Source organism: Microcaecilia unicolor, chromosome 10 (assembly GCF_901765095.1).
Source record: "Microcaecilia unicolor chromosome 10, aMicUni1.1, whole genome shotgun sequence".
Taxonomy (NCBI): Eukaryota; Metazoa; Chordata; class Amphibia; order Gymnophiona; family Siphonopidae; genus Microcaecilia; species Microcaecilia unicolor.
In genome coordinates this window covers 167,745,526-167,762,419 of record NC_044040.1, presented here as the reverse complement: position 1 = coordinate 167,762,419, position 16,894 = coordinate 167,745,526, and the positions used below count along the sequence as shown (strand labels likewise).

At 41.9% G+C, this 16,894-nt stretch overlaps 1 protein-coding gene across 1 annotated transcript in view; it reads left to right on the top strand.

Annotated features, from left to right (window-relative positions):
• The window catches only part of DOCK10 (dedicator of cytokinesis 10), a 370,777-nt gene that overhangs the window by 208,107 nt on the left and 145,776 nt on the right, over positions 1-16,894 (top strand). The window contains exons 18-21 of the mRNA XM_030216095.1: positions 4,162-4,227; positions 8,200-8,292; positions 12,159-12,282; positions 13,379-13,500. Coding sequence (XP_030071955.1) covers positions 4,162-4,227; positions 8,200-8,292; positions 12,159-12,282; positions 13,379-13,500 — 405 coding nt within the window. The remainder of the gene's footprint in view (positions 1-4,161; positions 4,228-8,199; positions 8,293-12,158; positions 12,283-13,378; positions 13,501-16,894) is intronic.

Genomic DNA, 16,894 nt, shown 5'->3' with positions numbered 1-16,894 from the left:
GTGCTCCTGTTTTATATGCATATTTTATGAGTCCAGTTGAGCATGTGAAATGCTGTACTAAATGCTCAAGCCCATTATAAAATTCTCCTCTTAAAGTCAAAGGAAATACAGCATCAGTGTCTGACCTCTCCAATATCCCTGTTACATGAAGACTGTGGAAGGATAGCTGAGTTTGTGTTCCTCTTTGCATAAGGAAGATAATTAATTTTTGATACAGAAAACAATTTCCTATATCTGATCAAATTATCCAAGGTTTTCCAGTTTGCTGCATAGTATTAAATTATCTCCATCCCACAGAGAATCATTAAATTCCAATCTCTTTAATCTATAAGCATCAAGTTTCATCTTATTCCCCAGATCAGTTATCTGAGATTTCATCAAAGAAGTAATATCCTGCCTCACTAGTACTTGCCTTCAGGCAACCACTTAATCTGAAGCATAAAAACAGTAAGAAACAAACTTTGAACAGAAAATCAGAAAGAAGATGCCACTAGTCCCTGCAAGATACAACATTGCAAATAGACCAGCAGTCTGAAAAAGAAGAGCAAAAACCTACAAAGAATTAGAAGTTAACAAAAACGTGGGGGGAAAAAAACGACGTCATGCAATGTCAAATCAAAATACATTCAATATTCAAAATATACTCTTCCTCCTTGCTTTAACAGCACAAATGCGGAATTCAAAAAGGCATGGGATGAACACAGAGGATCTCTAATTAGAAAATGGAAGTTATAAAAAAGACCTAACCTTAAATGGCTGCATGTGTGTAGATGTGTCAAGTGACACTTAGATGGTGACTGTGGCTGTGATGAACTAGGGCCGATACCAGGCAAACTTGTATGGTCTGTGTCTCATATATTGCAATCTGGTTTAGGATGGGCTGGAAAGGGCTTAGACAGCAACTTCAGTGGCTGGAACATGAGGACAGACTTTTACGGTCTATGTCTCACAAATGAGAAGATGAATAGACTGGAGTGGGCTTTAATGGCAACTCCAGCAGTTGTAACATAAGGATAGAGTCAGATAGACTTCTATGGTCTATATCCCAGAAACACCAAAGATGACCATAATCAAGTATATAATATCACACTTGTTGATTTAATCATGAATTGAATGAGTGTGACTATTGGGCAGACTGGATGGACCGTTCAGGTCTTTATCTGCCGTCACTTACTATGTTACTGTTAATCCTCTCTGCTCCCGGGCTAATGTGCAGACCTTAGCTCTGACCCAGGCATGTCTATTAGATTGTAAGCTCTTTGAGCAGGGACTGTCTTTCTTCTATGTTTGTGCAGCGCTGCGTACGCCTTGTAGCGCTATAGAAATGCTAAATAGTAGTAGTAACATCAGATGTCACCTGACCTACTGGCGTGTGCATGTGGCGACCTCTCAGCACACAGTGCCAGTGAATCAGAGACAAATCTTACATGTGCGCACCAGAATTTTCCAAGTTCCAACTTCCATTCCTCCCTTGCCTGCAGTGCTGTGGCTCAAATCCAGAGAGAGAGACAGACAACTGACCGGAATTTTCTTTTATGCACCATTAAATTCTTGCAGGAATCGGTGGGGATGGGTTAAATTCTTGCGGGGATGGGTGGGGACGGTTTGAAATGAGATAAATTCTTGCGGGGATGGGTGAGGATGGGTAAGATTCCAGTGGGGACAGGTTGGGATGGGTAAGATTTCTGTCCCCATGCAACTCTCTAATAGGAACCAGGAAGTATAAAAGGCAGGGCCAGAGAGGGATTAAGTAGGCTCAAGGAAGGGAGAACTGAAGTCCCAAAATATGCCTTTATGATATACATTTAGCTACTGTGACCAGTCAGAGATAAGCCAACCTTTTGATTTGAAGACTTGGAAGCCTTGTTCTGAGATCTGGCTGGAGTCAGACCTGGAAACCTAGGGGGTGTCTTACAAAGCCACTAGCGTTTTAGCTCATGGTAAAAATCAGATGGTGATAAATTCTGAGATTCCCATTATTCTTATGGGCATCCCAGCGTTTACTACCAGCTGATTTCCGTGAGCTAAAAACGCTAGTGCAGCTTTGTAAAAGACCCCCTTAGGGAGATAAGCTTACAGACTGTGTTTGGGATGTGGCAGTCACATGCCACAGACTGTGCTTTAGGCCTTGTTAGCCATAGGCCCATGTTGAGACTTTTCATACAATTAGAGACTTTACTTGACCTTGTGAAGTAACAGGCTTCATGACTAAGGGGCCCTTTTACAAAGTATTTGGAGGGCTAACGTGGGGGTAGCATGCACCCAATTGGCACTACCACCAGGGTACCGTGTGTGCTAATTACAACTTTGGTGTGCGCTGAATCCCACAGTAGAAAATAATTTTCTGTTTCTATTTTGGCGTGCACTGCTTGGGTACCGCGTGGGTAGTTCATGAGCCCTGACCTCTAGGTCAATGGGTAGCGATATGGACTCCGGCCATAAATAGGCATGTGCTAATTTTAATATTAGCACAGTCACATTTCCCAACCCATTAAAAAATAGCCTTTTTCCCAGCTGCGGTAAAAAATGGCCCAGCACGCGCCCAAAAGACGCGCCCACACTACCGCAGGCCACTTTTTACCACGGCTTTGTAAAAGGACCCCTAAGTGAATAAAGTGCTTTTCTTATTTTACAACCATGTCTGGCTGTGTTATTTTGAAGGCCCACTCGCAACCTTTGCTCACAGTATCACTGAGACCTATATAGAATCTGGGGTTAAGAACATGAGCTAGTTGCATATGGCACACTTTTAGAAAAGCTTGCACTATGTGGAAATAATGAGCGCTTTTACCAGGGAACCATATTCCTTTGAAATGACTGCACATTCCTAATGTGCTCTACACACTATTTTTTAAGGTACCATATAAATGCTAACGTGCATACCTGCAAGGGGGCATGTACCTGGGCAGAGCATGGGAACCAACACCAGCAGGATCAAGTCCCCTGCCCTTGTTGGTTCTAATCACAATCTAAGCATGAGCTAAAGCTAGTGCATGTGGTCACACCTTAAATATACGCTTAATGCAGGAAAAATGGCCGAACACAGGATGCTCTAAAGTATTTTGCATTAGTTTCGCCATCTGTACACACTAAGCATGTGGTATTTATTTTTTAGATGTTTTTTGCAGGGGGCATGTCAGTGGCAGAGAATGGGCATGAAAGCGCTTTTCAGCTATTGCGCTGATATCACCTGCACGCTAACTGGTTAGTGCGTCCATAATGTAGGAGCCCTTAGCTCCTCCTAAATAGGAGGTGGGAAATGCTCCCTCATTCATTTTTTTTAATGGCCACATGCTAATGTTAACATTAGCGCATAGCCAGAAATTCAACAAATAGAAAAAAATACCTCTTTTACAACCACACTGGAAATGAGCTTAGCGCATGTGAAAGATCTGTGTTAGGACGCACTAAGCCCATTAACTAGCGCTGCTAAACTACTATTCAATAAAGAAAAGCAGGCTAGAATCCTAGCTGTTTGATCACTAAATAATGCTTTTGAGAGAGCACATCAGTGTACGAGCGTCTTGTGTTGGAAGACTCATTTATTCATCTACTTCTCCTGCTGGCTCTAAAAATAATAATCGCCCTGGTCCTTAAATATAGGTACACTTTATAAGAATTTCCCCTAAACTTACATTAGATTCATTTATTGATTCTGGATTTTAAAAATGCTTTATGCATTAAAACAGTTGTTAAATATTAATCAGAGTTGTTAATAATGCAAATTATCTATGCATTGAGCAGACAGAAGTTTTCACATGACTTCTCTGAAGCTCACCTCTTCCTTTCCCCATCCCATCCCTGCAGCTGCTTTCAGTTTAACTCTTTACAGTATTCTGAGAATTTGTTTGCTATAACTGTTGACAATCATTTCTGAATTCTTGAAAACTGTCAAAAAAAGACCGATTTTTCAAACTGAATCTGCTTCTTTTTTTTTTTTTTGTACCAAGCTTGGCATTTCCACTTTCGTATGCATTTCGGAAATAGATTTCCAAATAATAGAGGCAGCATGATCATCTCTTACCAGCTATGTATATGTAATGGTTGTATATGGGCAAAGCCTGCATTTTACTAGCACATTTCCTCCAGTTCATCCTGTTTGAATCACTTGAATTTGTTAACATTATTTGGAATTTTTAATGTTTCAGTATGTCATTTTAGGCACGGAATATCATGGTGTTTATTGAATTTAAAAGTTCAGATGATGAAGGTGCACAGCCACTGAAGGTAAGTGAAGGATAAGAGCTACAAAAGAAGTGTACAGAAAGATATGTCTCATTAATAATGATTAGTATTCTAATTTATAGCTTAGAAATGCAGGACAGAGAATGTTTTTTCTTTGATGCAGATTCTGGGGTTGGGTTGGAGTGTTTTAATGCATACCCCAAATGACCTTTTTCCATTTGTGACAAATGTTTTCTATTGTGGCTGCATATCTTGGGAATATCTCTTTTTATGGGGGTCTTTCATATAGGCGCGCTGGTGTTTTTAGCACGCTTTAAAAATAGGTGTGCGCTAAACGGTAAAGATGCCGATGTATTGCTATGGGCGTCTTTAGCATTTAGCGTGTGCCTATTTTTAATGTGCACTAAAAACGCCAGCGCACCTATGTAAAAGACCCCCTAAGGTTGTTTTCATAGAAACATAACATAGAAACATGGGAAATGATGGCAGATAAAAGCCATATGGTCCATCCAGTGTGCCCATCTATATCATCCACTTTCTCTTCTTCACCCTAAGAAATCCCAAATGCATGTCACACACTTTCTTCAATTCAGATACAGTCCTCATCTCCACTACCTTCATCAGGAAGTCTTTTTTTTTTTTTTTTTTGTTACATTTGTACCCCGCACTTTCCCACTCATGGCAGGCTCAATGCGGCAGGCAATGGAGGGTTAAGTGACTGGAGGGTTAAGTGACTTGCCCAGAGTCACAAGGAGCTGCCTGTGCCGGGAATCGAACTCAGTTCATTCCACTCATCCACCACCCTTTCCATAAAGAAGTATTTCCTTTAATTATTTCTGAGTTCATCTACTTTTAATTTCATCTTATGCACTCTCATTCCAGAGCTTCCTTCCAGTTGAGAGACCTGCCTCCTATGCATTTATGCTGTGGAGATATTTTAAATGTCTCAATTATATCTTTTCTCTCTCGTCTTGCTTCCAAAGTATACATATTGAGCTCTATGAGTCTGTCTCTATATGCTTTATGGTGAAGACCACGGACCATTTGTTAACCACCATCTGGACTGACTCCATCCTGGTTATATCTTTTTGAAGGTGCAGTCTCCAGAATTGTACATGGTGCTCTAAGGGGGAAATTCTATAAATGATGCCTAAAATATTGGAGCTGAAAAAAGCGCATAGCGGTATTCTATAAACCTCACCTAAAGTTAGGCATGGTTTATAGAATAGCACTTAAGCCATGGATCATGCTTACATTTAGGCATGGCCATTTGCATTAATGAAAATGTGGTGCAAATGCCTATGCCTATATTTATTTATTTATTTATTTATTTGTAGCATTTATACCCCGCACAAAGCCCCTATATTCTAAAATTATGTGCATAACTAAAAGTCACGCCCCCAATCTGCCCATGGACCTCCCATTTCCATGCCCCCTTTTCTGACTAGTGTGTAAAATTTGGGCATGTACATGTTAGTTGAATCTAATTAGTGTCAGTAATTGCTTGTTAAAAAGCCAATTATTGGTGCTAATTAGCTTGTTATTCAGTGTAAATGCACATGCAAATTGAGTTCTTGTCCAAATGTTTGCACCCATTTTTTAGTGCTTTTTATAGAATTAGGAGGGTAAATGGGGCCACACTAGAGACTTCTACAGAGCACTATCATCTTCTTTTTCCTGCTGGCCATTCCTCTTCCTCCATACCCAAGCATCTTTCTGACTTTGGCCATCACCCTTTCTACAAGTTCCGATCTTCTTTCAAGCACCGAAATATTTCCTCCCCTAAATGTATTTATTCATTAAGATTTATTTACCGCCTTTTTGAAGGAATTCACTCAAGGCAGTGGCTAAAAGGGAAGTACCCCCAGGCTTCTGCAGCAGCCCAAAAGTAGTTTCTATCCCCAGTGCGCGCTATTTCCGGCGCTACAAAAATTATTTTTCTAGCGCCAGTGTGTACCCAGCGGTAATTGGGCAGTGCCGCATGCTGCCCAGTTACCACCAGGGTAGCGCAGGAGCCCTTACCACCACCTCAATCGGTGGCGGTAAGTGCTCCCACCCGAAATGGGCATACAGCAAGTGCTTCACTTGCCACATGTCCATTTCTTTTTTAAAAACCCTGCCTTTTACCTGCTGCGTTAAAAGGGGGCCACAGCACGTGTCAAAAACCTGTGCCAACACTTGCCACAGCTTCGTAAGAGGACTCCGTAGTTCACGCTAATGATTAGTGCATGCTAAATGATAAGATACCCATTATATTCCTATGGACATCTTATCATTTAGTGCATATTAATCGTTAGCGTGCGCTAATTCCATTAGCGCATCTTAGTAAAAGGTATGCTAAGATAGTACTGTGTAAAGGGTACTTGGCACACCTCATGCCTAACTTTGGCATTAAAAAATAGGTTTGGAGACTACCTTGAAACAGCATATTGCGAAACATGGATCTATGTCGATGACATTGGGTCTCCATTATATACTGCTTACTGAGGCTGGAACGCTAAGTATTAATCTGGAGTTTAAAGATAATAATAAATATAGAAAACTTAAGAAAAATGAGAAATTAAGTAAAAATCAAAAATTAGGATCAATGAGGATTGCGGTACTGCCTCTTAAATATGCTTGGCTCATACAATCATCAGCCATTATAGAGGCAGGCACGCTGATCTGACGATCCTGCTAAAACGCTACTGATGTATTAGATCTTCGTATTTAGATATTGATACATTACCTATGAAGCTGAGTATTTAGAGATATATATTAACTTTGGATGTGAGCATTTAAACCTGCCAAAAGCTGGTGTAAATGCTCACACCCAAATAATAGCAGTTAGGCACGCAAATGCAGATATTCTATAACATTCTGCCCAATTCTGTATATTAAGACCAATTAGCAACACTAATAGGCCTTAATAGGAATTTACGTGCATGCCTTGCTAGGAGTATTCTGCAAAGTGGCATGCATAAATTCCAACATGCACAGTCCAAATTCCCACATGCATAGCCAAAATGGGGGCACAGTCATGCGCGGACTGTGGGCGTGCCTGGCCTATCAATCACATCTACACATGCTGTTGCAGAATTTGTACCAGCAAGCGTAGATGTAGGCGTGGGCATTAATGACGCGCCTAGATTTAGGCGCATCTGCCCGGCCCAAGCGCATTCTATATATTGTGTCTGAATATAGGCACATCTAATGGAATACGCCTAGGCGTCTCTATAAGATGCACCTAAGTTCTAGGTGCTATATAGAGAATCTAGCCCTTATTTCTGAGAATGCCACTGACACTCCTCTGACCCCCTCAGAGCCACACCCCCTTTCGAGCTGCACAATATGAAATTTTGGCACACGTTATAGAATTAGACATAGGGCAGAACCACACATAACTCCTAATATTTGCCAATTAAGTGCTTGTTAATTCCAATAATTGATTGTTACTACCTAATTGACTAGGTTAACTTTATCCATGATCCGTGCCCAAATTAGAGCTACCTATGCAGAATCTGGGGGCTAGTTACTAATAACTGAGGTTATCAGTAAAATAGCACATCTTAGGTGGGAAGTTATCAATGTGGCCCACCATTAAGATGTGTTATTTTACTGTTAACCCAGATATTAATAACTAGGTCTTATTGTATAAAATGTGACCTGTGTTAAAATAATACGAGTTTGTGGTACAATAACACATCTTCTATTACAATCACTGTGGACTTAAATGTCTGGTACTTAATCAAACATGTTTGAGCACCAGACATTTAAGTCCACAGTGGTTGTATTAGAAAATATTCTTAGAGTCTGTGGAAAGTTTATTGCTTTAGAAAATAACATGTCTTAACACCTTCCCCCTTAACACTAGCCCATGCTGATAACTAAGCTTTCTTATCATGTGTGAATGGAAATACCAATAAATATAATATACAGAATTAAAAAAATACAGTCCTAAAACATGGACATAACTATATAACTTATTTTCTGCAAAATTAAAGGATGTTACTAAAATGTCTCTTTTATTAATAGTGTATTTATGGGAAGCCTGGTGGGCCACTCTTCACAACAACAGCCCAAACTGTGGTGCTACATCATTCTCAAAGTCCCGATTTCTATGATGAGGTCAGTTCTCTCTTCCATTAGTTTCAATATCTTCTGAAATAATTGTAACATATACAGCACTAGATTTCAAAATAATTTTGTGTAATTTCATAAATGCTACCACAACATCCACCACCTTTACAAAAGATGGGTTGCAAGTGTCCAGCTTATTCTGGTTTTAATAGAAGAGGCCTGCATTTTCAAAGTAGTATCAATATGAAAAAATTTCAACGTTCTAGTGTAGAGAGGTGTGGTAGCCGTGTTAGTCCACTCTTAAAGGTTATCAATAGAAATCAAACAAAATAAAACATGGAAAAGAAAATAAGATGATACCTTTTTTATTGGACATAACTTAATACATTTCTTGATTAGCTTTCGAAGGTTGCCCTTCCAACAAACAGGACTTAATAAGGATCTGGGTTTTCTAACCCATTATAAACCATAAAGCTGTATTTCTCTGTTTATTTCTCTGTTTATTACCCTCCTCTCACCTACCAACACCCATTCTGTTAGAATATCAATGAAATGCTTTGATGTCCCCATGCATACCCCCACCCTCCCACTCTGTCAGACTGTCAAAGTAATGCTTTGATGTTTCTCTCATATATACTATCTGCTACCACATTTGCTTATTTCCGATCTGAGGAAGAAGGGCAACCTTCGAAAGCTAATCAAGAAATGTATTAAGTTATGTCCAATAAAAAAGGTATCATCTTATTTTCTTTTCCATGTTTTATTTTGTTTGATTTCTATTGATAACGTTCTAGTGAAAACCAAAAGGGTGCTGTCTTTGAAAACAATTTGAAAACAGAGAATGAATATTTTGAACCTTCTGTCTTAGATGTTTTCAGATCATATGTATATTTAGGGGCCCAATATTCAGCCGGCAGTGGTCAGCACATTTGCTGTCTGCTGCCGGCATTAAACTCAGATATTCAATGCCAGGACATATTCAGCGCTAACTGGTTAACTTTTTTAACAGTCAAAGATAGGCCTGGTATTTAAGTGGCCTATGTTGACTGCTTAACATAGCAGGTTAAGCGCTGAATATCCATGCCTAACTGGCTGTGTCGAGTGATATAGAGGGGCATAATCGAACGGGGCCAGCCATCTATATGGGCGGCCATCTCTAAGGCCGGCCCCGGAAACCGGTATACCCGACCGTATTATCGAAACAAGATGGCCATCCATCTTTTGTTTTGATAATACGGTCGGGGCCGGCCAAATCTCAACATTTGGGCCGGCCTTAGAGATGGCTGGCGTTAGAGATCGCCGCCATTGGTTTTTGCCGATAATGGAAACTAACGGCGGCCATCTCAAACCTGGCCAAATTCAATGCATTTGGTCATGGGAGGAGCCAGCATTTATAGTGCAGTGGTCCCCCTCATATGCCAGGACACCAACCGGGCAACCTAGGAGGCATTGCAGTGGACTTCACAAATTGCTCCCAGGTGCATAGCTCCCTTACCTTAGGTGCTGAGCCCCCCCCAATAACCCCCAACACTCACTACCCACAACTGTACAACACTACCATAGCCTTTATGGGTGAAGGGGGGCAGCTACATGTGGGTACAGTGGGTTTCGGGTGGGTTTTGGAGGGCTCACATTTACTACCACAAGTGTAACAGGTAGGGGGGGATGGGCCTGGGTCCGCCTGCCTGAAGTCCACTACAGCACCCACTAAAACTGCTCCAGGGATCTGCATAATACTGTCAGGGAGCTGGGTATGACATTTGAGGCTGGCATACAGGCTGGCACAAAAATGTTTAAAAAATTTTGGGGTTGGTGACCACTGGAGGAGTAAGGGGAGGTGATCCCTGATTCCCTCCGGTGGTCATCTGGTCAGTTGGGACACTTTTTTGAGGTTTGGTCCTAAAAATAAATTGACCAAGTGAAGTCGGCCAAGTGCTCGTCAAAGCCGGCCTTTTTTCCATTATCGTCTGAAGTCAGCCATATCGTAACCACTCCCCCGTCCTGCCTTCCATACCCTGCCAAAACGCCCCCTTTAACTTTGGCCGGCCCTGTGACGGAAAGCAGTTGAAGCCGACCAAAATCGGCTTTCGATTATACCGATTTGGCTGGGTTTAGGAGATGCTGACCATCTCCCGATTTGTGCTGGAAGATGGCCGGCCTTCTCCTTCGAAAATAAGCAGGATAGCTAGTTAGCGGCTAGCCGTTAACGAGGATATTCAGCGGGAGATAACTGGTTACTAAGCTGCTTGAAGCGCTAATGTGTGCCTAATGCAACTAAAAATGGAATACCATGGGATGCGCTCAGGCATCCTGTGGTAATTTCAAAATGTGCTCACATTAACTGTGAGCTAAATAATTTTTCTAAATTTTTTGAGGGGCTTGTCATGTGCAGAGAGTGAGCACTCCGACACTAACCAGTTAGTGCAGCTACATTACCGCATGCTAACTGGTTAGCGCACAGATACTGCGTAAGCCCTTACTGTCTATAAAATAGGTGGTGGTACTTGCTCACTTGCTCATGTGGTAATTGAAAAACATGACCGCCCACTAATGGTGGCCCTAAAAAGAACCCTGGTGGTCCAGTGGATCCCTTCTCAAGCCTCTCCCCCACACAAAACAATTCCATGCTGGTCTAGTGACCACCCCTCCCCTCCAGTCCACATACCTCAACAGTTGGAGGCAGGAGGTCAGAAGCAATTCCTGGGATTTAACCATGGAGTTTCTAAAATATGGGCCTTAACAGCCTGATTTTACATAGAGTATCTAGGTACAAACTGGGACATCCAAGTCTGGGCATGTGCAATTTCCAGTGTATTTTATAAAATGCTCACTAAATGCTGAGCCTTTCGTAAGATAAGTATAAGGATGTGGAAATACATTTGCAGCTTGTACCTGGATAAGTACCACTGAATATTGACCCCCCCCCCCCTAAAGATTTGATTTAAACACTAGAAAAATAAGCACAATTGCTCCCTCAATCATTCCTTCAAACTCCAGGTCCAAATAAGCAGTGTTGACACAAGTGCTTCAGATCAGGTGTAAATGCCTGCCAGTGAATATAATTTGTAAAGTTTGCTTGGGTTACCATTGCAAAGTTGCATATATAGGCATACTTTTCAGGCCTGCCTCCTTTGGAAATGTATATGCTGCAATTTGGGTATTTTGAGACATCCATATGCTTTGAAAATGAGCACTATAGGCACCTCTGTGGCTGTCTAAAATATGAGCACTAATCTAGCAGCAATTCAAGGCATGGCCATTACGCCTGCTTGAGAACAGGTATAAATGTTAGCATATTGCATGCATACATTCATATTTTATAAGATACACTTGTAAATTGCAACTTCAACATTGCTGCACCCAAACTTCACCCCTCTGCAAACCTACGTACTATGTGCCAGCTTGACATGTGTACTTTTATGCAGGGCCATTTTTACCAATGAGCAAAGGGGGCAGTCCATGTCACTGATGCCTCTATTGGTCCTGCCCCTTCTGATGCCACTTCCTGTTTCTGAGGGGTGGGGCCAGGAAAGCCATCATGGACTGGGAGCAGCTCCGTATGTGTATGCTGCTTCTTATCCACAGGAAGCAAGACACTGAGGGCCTCTTTTACAAAGTCGCACTACTGATTCTTGGTGCAGCAAATGATAGGAAGCCCATTCAATTCTCATTTGAGGATTGCTAGTGCGGCTTTGCAAAAGAAGCTCCAAATTTTCCCAAGGGCCTCATAGCTGGTTGATTTGGGCCTACCCATTTACACAAGTAAAATGACGTTTTATGTTCAAAAATAATTTATAAAGTTACTCCTTTTGTGTCCATGTGAAAAAAATGTTTAATAATATTTCTGGCCCAAACAATAATTTCCTGGTTTACTTACTGATGACTAATTACAGCTCTGATATATTACACTGCAGGTAAAAATTGAGCTTCCCACCCAACTCCACGAAAAACACCACATTCTATTTTCATTTTATCATGTCACCTGTGACATAAATGCAAAAGCTAATTCCAAAAAGAAAGAGGCTCTGGAAACACCAGGTAGGTGCAGTAGTATTCTTCATTTTTGTATTGTTTGTACAGTATATATGTTATCTGGGTAGAACCATAATGCTTTTGATTTCTTTTGAATAATTCATCTGAGGTTCATTACTTCCAGCAACTTATAGGGATTTACATAGAAAAAAGTTTTGTGTTTTCAGGCCATTTTTGGACATTTTCCAGATTTTCTGACTTTTTTTGTTTCTTTTACAATTTGTGTTCATAAAACTATTTTAAAAAACATGTTATAACTTTTCAATGCCCATTAATTGACTTTGGAGCCCTTTCACTAAACTAACACATGGTTTCCTGCGCAGTAACAGCTAGCTCAGAGCCATAATTTAGCAGTTACCATTTGGTAAACTATGCATTTTTGTGTCAGAGGTGTGGCATGGGTGGGGAGTGGGCATGAAAGGCATTTGACGGTTAAAGTGCTGCACTTACCATATACTAATTGGCTAACGTGGAATTAACATAGGATAACTTCCTATTTAGGAGGAGCTAAATGCATCCGAATTAACCGGGAGCAGGCACCATGCATTTAATGTAAATGTAAACGCATGATTTACAATGGAAAACACTGGGAATGACCCCGTAGCACTGTTCTCTCTAAGCTAAGCGGGAGTCCTCTAACTACATTGCTGCCAGCGGGGGTGGTGCTTCAATCTTGTGTTTTCAATCTCTAGGGATAGGCAGGTTCTCTGAAGTCCTGCAGAGCTTACCTGCTCCTTGCTATTGAAAAATTGATAGTGAAACAGCACCACCCACTGGCAGAACTGTAGGTGGAGGAATCCTGATCAGCTTAGAGGGAACAGTGCCCCACAGGTGCCATGTTAATTTTGGAGCTCCTGCATGGTAAAGTCCCACATTAAGCTGTGGTAACTGTCAATTTTAATGTGGTTTAGTGAAAGGGCCCCCTTATGTGTATTGATTTATAGATTAACCTGTGTGAAACTGATTGAGCTTGCACTATAAATTTTAAGAAGCCATAGCAAATGTAGTGCATGATAACAAATTCACATCTCAATATTTTCTTTTCCTTCCCCAATATACAGCAATGATCAGTGGTTTTTACTGTGTTTTCTTTGTTGTACAGTTGGCTATGCTTGGCTTCCTTTATTGAAAAATGGCCAGTTTGCATCTCAGGACTATAACATTCCCGTAGTAACCAACATGCCTCCAAGGTACTTAAGTCTTCAAGATGCTGTGAGTGGAAAGGTATCAGATAATAAATATATATAAATATCTTTTACAAAAATAAAGCTAATGCAATAATAACAATACTTTGCAGAATGCATCTACAGGGAAAATTATGTGTGCAGTTGTCAGTTTGCATCCTTTTCCCATTCAGGGGAGAAGCTACATTAGGGCAATAACCCATGTTATTTGACCCTTAATGCAACTTAAATGGCTCTAACACAACTTGTCTTGCCCAAATACAGTGATATTTAAGTCATCGTGGATTACATATTAATGAGATGCAAATGCATGTAAAGCAGGGAATTACTATCCTAAATGCTATAATGTGATGTGGTGAACAGTGGGTGCACATAGCAAATCATGTTATAGCACTAAATGATGGTAAAATTACCACCCTGGAGCACTGGGCTGCCATACCATGGCTCGGTGCTCCCAGCTGAGAATTCTAGGGCCCCCACCCTCTGATACAGCCCCTCCAGAACAAGACCCTCCTCAAAGAAGAACCGTCTAATTCAGACCCCCTTGAACAAGAGCCCCCAGACAAGAGCCCCAGCACATAAGCCTCCTGCGATCAAGCCCCCCACCTCTAAAGGAAACATGACCCCTAATGGTAGTAGCGTGAGATGACCGCTAGGGTACCATTTTGAGAGATGGCACAGAAGAGCAGGAGTGGCTGGGGATTCTGCCTAAACAGCACTATACCACCAAGGAATTAAGACATGACTATGGGAGTGGGGGGATACTTTAGGAGGTGGGGATCTTAACCAGGGTGTGAGGGACTTGTGTGGAGGGAGGATCTTGTTCAAGGAGCTTGGTCAAGGTGTCTGGATCAATGGTCTCTTCTTTGGGGGTTTGATTTGGGGGTCTTTTTAGGGAGTACTTGTTTGGGGGTCTGCATTGGGGTGGGTGTGGATCATGGGGCTCTTGATTGGAGGGGTGGCCTGGAGGTCATAGCTGGGAGCATCAGCTGCTGCTTTATGGCCCAATTCTCTAGGCTTCTAGAATAATGCTACTTGTGGGATGGCTCACAAGCAGTATTATTCATTTGCCATGGTAGTCAACAACCTTCAGTATTGTTATACTGCAGGATGATGACTCCCATGTGAAATAATGGTGCAGTAAATACTTGCCTTTTATAACATCTTGATAACTTCCCCTGTGAGAGTCCTGGGCAATCTTTAAAGAGCTACTTTCCTTGATGAAGTATCCTTTACCCATGAAAATCCTTTTGAAATGTTCCTAATAGTTGGTGATTTTATAACAGGGCATCTAGACTATCAAGGTAAATACAGTAGATGTATATGTTGTGCCTATTTTATGTATTCACCTGTGTGTCATTATAAAATTACTTCTTCAATAGCTCCTGAACAAAGTTATGTCTGCTCTGAGGTGTGTATATAAGCTTAAATCAGTGCATATGCCAATCCAACCCCCACTCTGCCCATTCTTTGTCCGCCAAAATGTAGACGCAATATCCCTAGTTGGTTAATGGATGTGCAGTGTATTGTTATGTAAGGAATATGCTGTTCTGCTTGCTTTAGCTGTAAGAGGTTCCTCTATCTATCACCCCTCTCCCCCTTGTATTGTTCCACTGAGAGTCAGTGGTTTTGCATTTTGCCTGCATTGTTTCACTTTCTTATTTTAGTTTGGCTGGCTGTTATCTCTTTTCTTTTCAAACTGATTCAATTAATATACTGTTTTCCGAAAGCCTATGTGTACATAGGCTGGGTCAGTTTATAAGCACCTATTGTGTATATTAAATGCAATTCTACACTTCCACATCTCTACTGAAATTACTCCCATGGGGATCAATTCTATAACTTGGCACCAATGGTGTGATTAGTGCTAATTCTATAATGGTAATAGGTGCACCTAAGCCATTATAGAATACTAGCGCAACTTCATGTTGGCACACCAAATTTTAGGCATGCCCACTTATGACAGGTCAATGACTAGAGTTGCCAACTAGCTACAGATTCACAGGGTTGATCTAGACCTTGACTACTACTACTACTTAACATTTATAAAGTGCTACCAGGGTTACGCAGCGCTGTACAATTTAACACAGAGGACAGTCCCTGCTCGAAGGAGCTTACAATCTAAAGGACAAAAAAGTGCAGTCAATCAAATTGGGGCAGTCTAGATTTCCTGAATAGATGAATAATGGTTAGGTGCCGAAAGCGACATTGAAGAGGTGGGCTTTGAGCAAGGATTTGAAGATAGGCAGGGAGGGGGCTTGGCGTATGGGCTCAGGGAGTTTATTCCAAGCATAGGGTGAGGCGAGGCAGAAAGGGCGGAGCCTGGAGTTGGCGGTGGTGGAGAAGGGTACTGAGAGGAGGGATTTGTCCTGTGAGCGGAGGTTACGGGTAGGAGCGTAAGGGGAGATGATGGTAGAGAGGTAATGAGGGGCTGCAGATTGAGTGCATTTGTAGATTAATAAGAGAAGCTTGAATTGTATGCGGTACCTGATCGGAAGCCAGTGAAGTGACTTGAGGAGTGGGGTGATATGAGCATATCGGTCTAGGCGGAAGATAAGACGCGCAGCAAAGTTCTGAACGGATTGAAGGGGGAATAGATGGTTAAGTGGGAGGCCAGTGAGGAGTAGGTTGCAGTAGTCAAGGCGAGAGGTAATGAGAGAGTGGATGAGAGTACGGGTGGTGTGCTCAGAGAGGAAAGGGCGAATTTTGCTGATGTTTTAGAGAAAGAAGCGACAGGTCTTGGCTGTCTGCTGGATATGCACAGAGAAGGAGTGGGAGGAGTCGAAGATGACTCCGAGGTTGCAGGCAGATTAGATGGGGAGGATGAGGGTGTTATCGACTGAAATAGAGAGTGGAGGGAGAGGAGAAGTGGGTTTGGGTGGAAAGGCAATGAGTTCGGTCTTGGCCATGTTCAGTTTCAGGTGGCGGTTGGACATCCAGGCAGCAATGTCGGATAAGCAGGCCGATACTTTGGCCTGGGTTTCCGCAGTGATGTCAGGTGTAGAGAGATAAAGCTGGGTGTCATCAGCATAAAGATGATATTGGAAACCATGAGATGAGATCAGTGAGCCCAGGGAAGAGGTGTAGATTGAGAAAAAAAGGGGTCCAAGGACAGATCCCTGAGGAACACCAACAGAGAGTGGGATGGGGGTGGAGGAAGATCCATGTGAATGTACTCTGAAGGTACTGTGGGAGAGATAAGAGGAGAACCAGGAGAGAACAGAGCCCTGGAATCCAAATGAGGATAGTGCGGCAAGGACTTGTACCAGTGCATGCAGGGACTTGTAGCCTTGCTTTCTTAGAAAACCCATTGGGGAAATCTGAACCACAAGCCCCTACATGCAATGGGGTAAGGTCAGGACTGCATCAACCCTGTCAGGTGAATCTGGATCTAGTTGGCAACCCTATCAATGGCTGATCTCAGTTGGTGCACC